The 10,028-nt window shown below is 51.1% G+C and overlaps 1 protein-coding gene across 2 annotated transcripts in view; it reads left to right on the top strand.

The window, feature by feature from the left end:
- Positions 1–2,157, top strand: part of ACVR1 (activin A receptor type 1) — a 29,810-nt gene extending 27,653 nt beyond the window's left edge. For both annotated transcript variants that reach the window (XM_039698602.1, XM_039698601.1), the window contains exon 10: positions 898–2,157. In XM_039698602.1, the coding sequence (XP_039554536.1) occupies positions 898–1,032 (135 nt within the window). In that variant the 3' untranslated portion in view covers positions 1,033–2,157. The remainder of the gene's footprint in view (positions 1–897) is intronic.
- The last annotated feature ends 7,871 nt before the right edge of the window (positions 2,158–10,028 follow it).

Here is a 10,028-nt window from a genome sequence, read left to right on the forward strand (position 1 = left end):
TCTCTGACTGCCATGGAAGCTTTCTCAGTTGTCACTCGCTGGGGAGGCTCTCAGTGGCCTCGTCAGCAGTGTCACCTGTGCAGGGCTGGGGTGTGCTGGCCTGGCTTGGCAGCACTGAGCAAACTGACAGCTGCCAGGCCTGAGCCACTCACAGACTGGCCTCTTAGGAACATGACTTAGCAAAAAACCTTACAGCTGCTTTTCCTGGTGGTTGTTCTCCCTCCGAGGGGAAGCGAAGGGGAAAGGAGCTGGTCCAGGGCTTTCTGTGGCTTACAGGCACAACAAAATGCTGGGCTTTCCTGCCTACAAGACAGGGGCTGTTGTCCTTTTTCAGACTGATGCTCAAGTTAATTTTTCTCCATCAGTATCAGTCTGGCCTCTCCAGGCTGCCCAGCTGTTTTGCCCTTACCCCTGGAGCTGTGGAAGTCAGTTTGAAATCTGAAGGGTGGGCAGGCATAGTGCCCATCTCTGAGGTCTGGGTGTGGAGCTGTGCCCTGTGCTGGGAGCCCAGCCAGTTAAATCCTGCTGGGCATGATGAAATCACAGAACTTCTGTACCTTCTCAGCTGCCTTCGTGGGCCTGCTGGAGTTGGTTTCATTGAAGAGAAATTCTGTGTAGTGTTGCTTAATTAGAAAAATCCCCAACACTGTTGTTTAAAGATGCACTAGCTGGTGACTCCAGTCAGCCCATGGGCCAGTTGTGCTCTTGGTTTAATCAAGTTATCAGACTTTTCAAAACCTGTAAGCTCTGTATTTGATAAACGGTGGGAAGCCCTGAAAATGAGGTGTTCATTAGGCAATAAAACCTCTCTGTGTGGGTGCTTGGCCCCAGCCAGTGCTTCCTTGGCTCGTTACCTGTGAGTGACCCCTGTGCTGTGTGGTTTCTGTTCTTCCCCAGACGTTGACGTCCCTTGCCAAGCTGATGAAGGAGTGCTGGTACCAGAACCCCTCGGCCAGACTGACAGCCCTGCGCATCAAAAAGACTTTGACCAAAATTGACAATTCCTTAGACAAACTGAAAGCTGACTGTTGACCTCTCCTCGTGGTGCTCTCCCGGCAGGAAGGCACTGGGCTGGCCCGGAGGCTCTGGCCAGGCAGTTCCTAGCCCTGGTCCCCAAGGCTGCTCGGAGCAGGAGCTCTGGGGAGCAGCTGGGGCCCCCACTGCCCCCACCACACCTGGGCGAGCGCTGAGGACAGCTGGGCGTGCTGTGGCTGAGCTAGTGGCCTGAAGGAAGACAGAGAAATCCTAAGACAAGATCAGGGCATTAAACAATGGCTTTGAACAGCTTCTTTCTTTTTTCTTTTTCTTTTTCTTTTTTTTTTCTCCTTTTATTTCCCTTTTTTTTTTTTAATACTTTATTTTACAGCTCCTAATCACTCCCAAGGTGAACACATGGAAGTGGTAAATTTTAATCAGCAATATTGCCTGTGCTTCTCTTCTTTATTGCACTAGGAATTCTTTGCATTCCTTACTTGCACTGTCACTGTTAATTTTAACGACATGACTTGCCAAAAATATGATTGGCTGTATCCTGCATTGATCTATGCCTGAGTAATAGGAAAAGAATTCGGTAAACTGAAAATATAACAGTCAGACTTTAGCTGCATTTTACATGTGTACTGATGTTTACAATAATGCTGAACATTAGGAATTTCTTGTTTATCCAAAACCTGCAAATTATTTATTACTAGTGCACTTGACAGTTTTTTAAACTGTAAAATAAGTGCATAAAGTTAAAGCTTATTTTTATGTGGCCTCTTTCATGATTTCTTACACAGACGTTTTTGTAACACAATATAACCTGAAACATGAATTGTTTTCTGTATTATCATATTACAACTCGATAGTCACATTTTAAGTGCTTCACATTTGTAGGTGTGTGGTCTGTACCATATTTTCAGTTGGAATATGGAACGTATATATAGCCATTTCCCACAGGACCTTGTGTCTGGCATCTTACTGATCTGGGAAAGGACAGCAATGGAGGAGTTAACTAGAATATTAGGTCATGAATGCTGTGGGGAAAATGCATTTTATTTCTTCTAAGCTATATAATATGCATTTAAACTCTGCCAGAAAAATAACTATTTTGTTTTAATCTACTTTTTCTATTTAGTAGTTATTTGTATAAATTAAATAGAATGTTTTCAAGTCAAACGTGGGAGTGTTTTAGTTGTGTTACTGCCTGTCAGTGAGCAGGTGTCCCCGCAGGGTCCCGGGAGCTGCTCGTGCCTTGCGAGGTGCTGAGGCTGCAGAGGAGCAGCAGGAGCTGCTGGGCTCTGCCTGGACCTGGCCCTGTCCCAGCCCTGGGGACACGGTCGGCTCGGTGGCACCAAGGCTTCCCATCCACTCTCCATCCCACTCTCCATCCCTCCTCTCCTTCCTTACACCCCGTGGGGCAGCCCAGGAGTGGCAGTGCCCTCTCACCCGTGGAAAGAGCTCCTTTATTGATAGGCTTGGGATCCATCCCCCAGGTGATCCAAGGCTCTGGGCAGGGGTCAGCCTCTCCACGCTTCCTCTCTGGGGTAAAACACTTCCCTGAGGCTCCCTTCAGCCCTTCAGGTCTACCAGGATCTGCTCTGCTCCCTCTCTGTCACTTTTCCTGCTCAGCCCCATCCTCCCTGTCCTGTTCCAGCCCAGTGCAGTGCCTCATTCCCAGCGCAGGAGGAGCAGCAGCAGCCAGGTATGTGGGGTAGGTGCTGCCTGGGGCTGAGACAGCGTGGAGCTCTGCAGAGCCTGAGCTGGCACCAGCTGCCAGGTCTGTATGTGATGAGAAAAAAACCAGGAAAAGTGGGATTTGATGAGTTTTTCTCTTAGTTTGTAACAGGAGTTCAAACGCCTGGATGTGTTTTGGTTTGCCCTAAGTTGGTGTGTGCGTGAGCTGTGCCCTGGCTGGCTGGGACGGGCTGTCAGTGCCGGGGCTCGGGGCTGGGCTGGAGCTGCTGGTGACAGGCACGGCTGCGAGGTGAGCAGCCAGTGCTGGGAGTGATGGTGGGCACTGCCTGGAGCTCTGCAGTGCCCCGTGCCTGCTGGGACAGCTGCCTTTCTGGAACCCCTGGTGGAACGGGCAGCAGGACTTGAGCCAAGGGGGAGGCAAGGCACCTCTCGTGGAGGTGCTTGGGGTGAGGCCAGCAGGGTGTCTGGGCAGGCTGGGGTGACAGGAGGTGGCACTGCAGAGTGGGGACAGAGCAGAGGTGGCAGTTCAGTGTGCAGGGTCGGGTTTTGGATGGAGTTTTCACCTCTCCTGTGTTTTCAGTGCAGGGCTTGGAGGAGAGAGGCAACCTGCTGTGCTGAGGGTTAGTGACAGCTCTGGCCGTGCTGGGGGAAGCTGGGCTGCGTCCCTCCAGCCCTGCCACCGAGTCACTGCATCTTCCTGGGCATTAGGAAGATGGTTAAGTACCTGTTAAATACCTGCTCCAGCCGCTCTTTGCACTGCAGCATCCTCTGGGAAGTGCTGTGTCCTAGAGCAGCGCTGGCTGCAGGCTGGGGACAGCTCTGGGTGGGGTTTGGGTTTCCAGCCCCAGTGCTGGGAACTGGCTGTCAGCTGTGCTGGGGCTGCTTGGGATGCTGCAGGATACGGGGCCTGCAGCAAGAGCACCACGGTTCTCTCTCCACCCCATCACGGAATTGTGCAGAGACACAGGGTCCCCCTGAGCCTCCTTTTCTCCAGGCTGAGCCCCTTCCCAGCTCCCTCAGCTGCTCTTGGGGCTCCATTCCCTTCTCTGAACACACAGGGGATAACTGACAAAAGGATAAAACCTCAAACCATAGGAACACCCCAGTAATACTCTTTATCCTGTGTTAGGTAAAGGAGATTATCTGGAAAAGCGCTGGCAGGGTAACAGTCTGTCAGTGCTGGGAGTCCTGGGCACTCCTGGGTGTGCTGGGCAAGGTCACAGTCACTGCTGCTGTTCTGAGTGCCCTCTGCATAGCAAAGCATCCCGGGTTTATTTTAAACATATTTCACTTTCCCCCCCTGCTGCTGAATGCTTCTGGTCCAGGCATGGACCAAGCTATCTGAAGTGTTAGCTAGTGTGTGTGTTGGAATTGGGTTGCTGTTTGGCAAATGTGCATCAAGACAGTGAAGAGGAAAGCAATCACTGGGAGTTGTTTCTTAGCAAGTCCTCATCCCTTGGCTGGGATAAGTCACGCAGCACTGTGCTGTCCTGGTGTGCAGTTACTGCTGAGGACAGGCGGGGTCTGTGCTGCCCTGGAATAGCTGGAATAGCTGCCCTGCAGCAGGAGTAGCTGGGCTCCCTCTTGGGAACTGGAGTGTGGCAGGCCTGGGAGCAGAGAGGCAGGCTCAGTGACAGCCAGGGAAGTGTTACCTGTGTGATTTAAGCTCGACTCCAGGTGTCTGGACAGTCACAGGAGAACATTTGCTGCTGCTTTTCCTGGAGGTGTCAGGGCTTGGGCAGCGGGGGAGGTTCCATGTCAGGGGAACACCCCAGCCTCCCATGCCGCTTTCCAGCGTGTTCATTAATCAGTGTTCCTCTAGTACCTCCACAAAAATCTAATCTTCTAAAGAGATTTGGAATTCTTATACATAATCTGCTGCAGTCAGGGCGTCGCTGCCTTTATTGCTATGGCGATGGCACAGGCAGTTCCCTGCTGCAGCTGAATTATTCATGTGTCTGGCAGGTTTGCACTGCACCAGCCAGGACAGAGCTGCTGCAGCCCTGCCTGGCTGGGGATCTGAGCCTGGAGAAAGGGCTCTGATGAGCAGCACTGCCTGTGGGGTTCAGCTGTCCTGCTGGTGGGGACAATCCCCAGCAGTTACAGGAGGAAGGCTGGATGGAACCAGAGCTGTGTCAGATTTTGAGGGGTACAGGAAATGTAAGTTTTTGTTTGGATTTCTGTTGCCCAGAGAGGCTATGGCTGCGCCATCCCTGGAGGTGTCCAAGGCCAGGTCAGTGGGGCTTGAGGCAGCCTGGGATGTGGAAGGTGTCCCTGCCATGGCAGGGGATGGAATGGGATGGGCCTTCCAACCCAAACCATCCTGTGATTCCACATGCAGGAGGCTGGTTTGTTACTGGTCAGGAACATGGGGCACTCCAAGGTGTCCTGGGGATGGACAGCTGCTGGCAGCAGCCTCAGGCTGGGCACTCTGGGTAGTGTTGCTGTAGAGAAGTCACTGAAGGCTTCCTCCCCCTCAGCTGGAACTTCCCTTGTGGGCCTTCTGGGCTGGAATTATCCATCAAAAATCCATATGAAGGCTTCCAGAATTTTATTTACCTGAATTAAACTGTTTTGATAGGAACAGTTCTCTTCCCTGTGAGGCAAAATGTCTCCTGTACAAAATGCTGAGCCTTGGCGCAGTGGTTGGCACTGGAGAAAGGCAGCAAAGACAGTCCAGGTGCTGATCCATGTATAGAGAGAGAATCACAAGCACAGCATGCATTTAAAAGATAAGGTATGTGTGGGAAAAGTGTTTCATGCAATGTCGAGCTACTGAGGTACTGTGGCAGGTGCTCTCACCTGGGCTTTACATTCCCAGTTAGAAAGAAAAACCCCAGCACCCTTCAGTGCCTGGCCCACAGAGCTGTGCCAGGACAGAGCCAGAGCCTGCCAGGGAGGGCAGAGCTCTGCTGGACCCAGCTCATGTCCAGCCAGCCCCTCCTGCAGGAACAGGCTGCAGCTGAGGGCTGGGACCTGCCCATGGCTGCAGCTTCTCATGGGGCATGGCCTTGTCCTGCAGCCCCTGGGTGTGTGAGCTGTGTCCTGCAGCCCCTGGGTGTGTGTGCTGTGTCCTGCAGCCCCTGGGTGTGTGAGCTGTGTCCTGCAGCCCCTGGGTGTGTGAGCTGTGTCCTGCAGCCCCTGGGTGTGTGAGCTGTATCCTGTAGTCCCTGGGGGATGTGGGACACCTGACCCTGGATCCCCCTGCTCTCTACCAGCCTGGCTGTGCGGGGCTCTGGGGTCAGGGGCCGGGCTGGTGCCTGTGGGACAGCACATCAAAGGGGATGTGGGACACTTGACCCTGGATCCCCCTGCTCTGTACCAGCCCGGCTGTGTGGGGCTCTGGGGTCAGGGGCCGGGCTGGTGCCTGTGGGACAGCACATCAAAGGGTCTGCCAGCTCTCAGACTGGGGAGTGTCCATTTTGGGCTGTTGGTTTTTAAAAAAAACCACAGCCCAGTGTCCCCCTTGGCACCACAGTGGCTGCTCTGTGTCATGCTGTGTGACATCCAACTCTGTGTGAAAACCCAGAGTCAGCCCTGGGGCTCCCGTCCCTTCCTCGGGGCTCTGCTCTCCCAGATCTGAACCTCTGAGGTGGATTTGAAAAAGTGTCTAACATCAGTAATTAATAATTTGTCTCCAACTGCAGCCCCCACCCAAACACTGACCACTTCTCCAGTGCAGTGACTGCCCACTTCTACTGTCACCAAACCACCCTGATTTCCTAAAACCAACAGCATTCAGATACTGGCATCAGTCAGCAAGTCCAGGTCTTGGTTTTTCTGTGCTAAAATATTTTCCTCTCAAAAAATGAAAAGCTTATGCTATGTTCATCTTCAACACCTGGATTTTTCTTCTTCCCATGGGTATCATGGAGAGATTTTTGAAAAAGGTTTTTTTTGGGTGTTTTTTGGTGGCTTTTACTGCATGGAAAAGGCCACGCATACCTTCCTCTCATCCCTGTGTACTGTTCTTCTGTTCAAGCTCAGAGATAAGCCGTGTGTCAACTGTGAAAAACTGTGCCAGAAGGAAATCCTACCTAGCAAGGCCAGGGATTTTTTGGTTAAAGACATTAAAACTTGCAGTCAGCTTGCTCTTTGGATCTTAAAAGATGATGACACCCTTAGTGCGCTGCCAGCTGGAGTCAAGGACTTTGCATCGCCCCCATCTCCTCCCCCATGGGTCTCTGCAGCAGTTTTCTCCCATTTTCACCACCCAGAAAATCCTTTTCCCAAGTTTCATGGATATTTCAGACTGACAACATGGCTCTCTTTTCATTCTCGGAATGTTCTGGAGCACCCGGAGCCTTGGATGCGCTCCCGCTGCAGTGCCTGCAGTTCTCCCTGCTGGTTTGGCTGGCCTGGGTGCAGCACTGGCAGTGCAGGGAGCTGAGCACAGCTGGAGCTGCCAGGAGCTGGGGCAGGGCTGCTCCCTGCCGGGCTCCAGCCCTGGCCGTGCCAGCCGGGTGTGGATCGGTGCCTGGCCAGAGCTGCCTCGGCTGCTTCCCCTGGCCCTGGGAACACCGGGCACAGTCACTGTCAAGGCTCTTGTCACCAGATTCTGTGGGAATCTGAAACGTGCAGCAGCCCCTCTTCACTGGGAGAGAGGATGCTGATACCAGTAAATAGTAAAAGGTGTTTTGCTGTTTCTAACTGTTTGCTGAACTAAGAGAACCCGCAATTGTGTCTCCTCTGCAAGGACTTTTAAAAAGAATTTGCATGAGAATCTTGACACAACTCCACGTTCTCCGTGTCCTTTGCTCTGTTTTATGAGAATCTTGAATTCAAATTAAACCCTTAGGAGAAGTCTGGGCCTCTCCCTTATTCCAGTTTGGTGCCTTTGGCCATTCCAGCCTTTACAGGTGGATGGTTGTCAGTCCCTGTTGCTGTTTCTGGCAAATCTCCTCTCACTCCCCTGGAGATGGTTCCAAACTGGGCCACTGGAAACTTCCCATTGGAAATATGGTGGGTTGGGCTTAGGTAGAAAGAATGCCCCTGGATCCCTGGCAGTGTCCCAGGCTGGGTTGGACACTGGGGCTGGAGCAGCCTGGGACAGGGGGAGGTGTCCCTGCCATGGCAGGGGTGGAACAGGGTGGGCTTTAAGGTCCTTCTAACCCAAGCCATTCCATGATAAAATAATTTTTTAACTATACCACTGCTCACTCTTTGAACTCTTCTTATGCCTGATGCTCAAATTCTCCAAGCAGTTCCATTACTGCCCTCCTCATCAGAAAGGCCCCCACCCACTGTGATGTGACCCTTCCAGGAGATTTGTGGGCTACTGTGTATTTGATTTCAGATCCATAGGAAGCAGCATCAGTATCTTGACTAAAGAATTATAAAATGTTTCTTGGAACAGTCTGGGAATTTTCACCTCTTGTTCTAATTGCCACAGCCAAAAATATTATGCTTTTGCCAGAATGTATCATCCTGATCAAAAATTTTTGATGGTTTTATGGCATTTCTGGATGAGCAGTGGGACTGAGGGAGTGCAAGGCTGCTCTGAAGCCAGGACACTGATGTGGGAGGCAGGGGACCAAGGGAGGGGTAACTGCTGACCTGCTGCCCGTGCCGGGCTGCTTGTGGATTCCCTTTGGTTTTTCTTGCACAAAATTTCAGTAGATCTTGGTTTGGTCCTGATGTGGAGCAAAACAAATTTCAAAACAAAATTCTCGGCTTTTGGCCAGCCCTAGAAGTGCTTTCAGTCAGCAGAAGTTTGTCTGGTGGTACCTATTTCCAAAGGCTCTTAAATCCCCAGGACAGGCTGTTCCTGGCCCCGTGAGCCATGCCATGCAAGCAGCTGAACTGGGGACACATTTGTCTCACAGCAGCCTCAAAGCGTGGTGGGGTTTTCCCCCTCCCATCCTTTTGTTGTTCTTGTTGTTCTTTTGGTTTCCACTGGTGTTTCTTGTGTCAGAGGCCTGGTGTTGTGGTGCACTAGTTTATTTAGTTGTTCTTTTGCACTGGGTGATTGGGAATTTGCACAGAGTAGTTTTCATATTGCACTGAATAATATCAGAAGATCAGGCAAAGGATGAAGGCTCAGTGGTGATGGATAACCAGGACCCAAACCTTCAGGTCCCTAAGTATGTATATATTTTATTTAATAAAAGCTTTGATTCTCCTTCTTTACAAGTGCAGGAGTTACTCTTTTCATCGCTTCTGCAAAGTGTGAGTAAACATATTCTGTACATTTTCTTTCTTAAACTGAAGAAAAACTAATTACATAATTCCTACTTTTATGTCTTCCTTTACATGGAAAAGCAGAATAATTCCATGCTGTGAACCAAACCAGAGTCTGAATTAGTTGTATTTACATTTTCTAGTAGCACTGAGCAAGTGAAGTGAATTGTTTGTAAGATTTGGGAAGGAATGGGAGCAAACAGGGATGTGCCAGGACCAGTGCTGCCGTGGTCTGATCTGACAGCAGGGCGGGCAGTGCCTGGTGCTGCTGAGGATCCCGTGTTCTCTCCTGGTGTTCCCAGAGCCAGCTGGGATCTCCAGGAAAGGAATATGTGGCTTAGCAGGTACTTGGCAAGTGATGGATGGCTGAGCAGGTGCAGGACACGGAGAGCCGTGGGCAGGGAGCAGGCACCAGCTCCAGGCTTCCAGAAAGGAAAAGTGGCAATTTCCCCTCTATTGCTGTATTGCTCTGACACCCAAACCTTCCTGTTTGATTAGATCCTGGCAGGTCTGTTCTAACCCCCAGCAGTATTCCCCAAGCAGTGGGGTGTGCACTCTGCTGTGCTGTGTGTCAGTGCAACAGAACATCAACCCAAAGGGATTGCTGTGTTGGACTTCACTGCACTGACGTGTTGCAATTCCCATCACAACTAATTGAGGATGGGGTGACATGGAAGTCCTGAGTGTCTTCCCGGGATCTATTTGAATGACGATTAAAAAAAAAAAAAAGAAAAGAAAAAAAAAGTACAAGAGCAGCTTTTTCTGGTGTTGTTTAACAGCCATTTGATCCCAATACTTGGGTTTCATCTCTGCTGTCTGTACTGTGGTGGAGGGCAATTTGTTTTCTTGCAAAAGGAATTTAGTCAGATGATTTTTGCTTGTGAAGGTGTAATCGCAGAATCCTGGAATGGTTTGGGTTGGAAAGGACCTTAAAGCCCATCCAGTGCCACCCCTGCCATGGCAGGGACACCTCCCACTGTCCCAGGCTGCTCCTGCCCCGGCCAGCCTGCCCTGGAACACTTCCAGGGATGGAGCAGCCACAGGTTCTCTGGGCAGCCTGTGCCAGCGCCTTTCTTCCTAACACCTAATCTAAATCTCTTGTAGTTTAAACCCGTTCAGCTATTGCAGAAACGCTGCAAACTGCTCAGCACGTTGCTGTTCATGGGTGATCG

This window comes from Passer montanus, unplaced genomic scaffold (genome assembly GCF_014805655.1).
Source record: "Passer montanus isolate IOZ18808 unplaced genomic scaffold, ASM1480565v1 scaffold128, whole genome shotgun sequence".
In the NCBI taxonomy this organism is placed as follows: domain Eukaryota; kingdom Metazoa; phylum Chordata; class Aves; order Passeriformes; family Passeridae; genus Passer; species Passer montanus.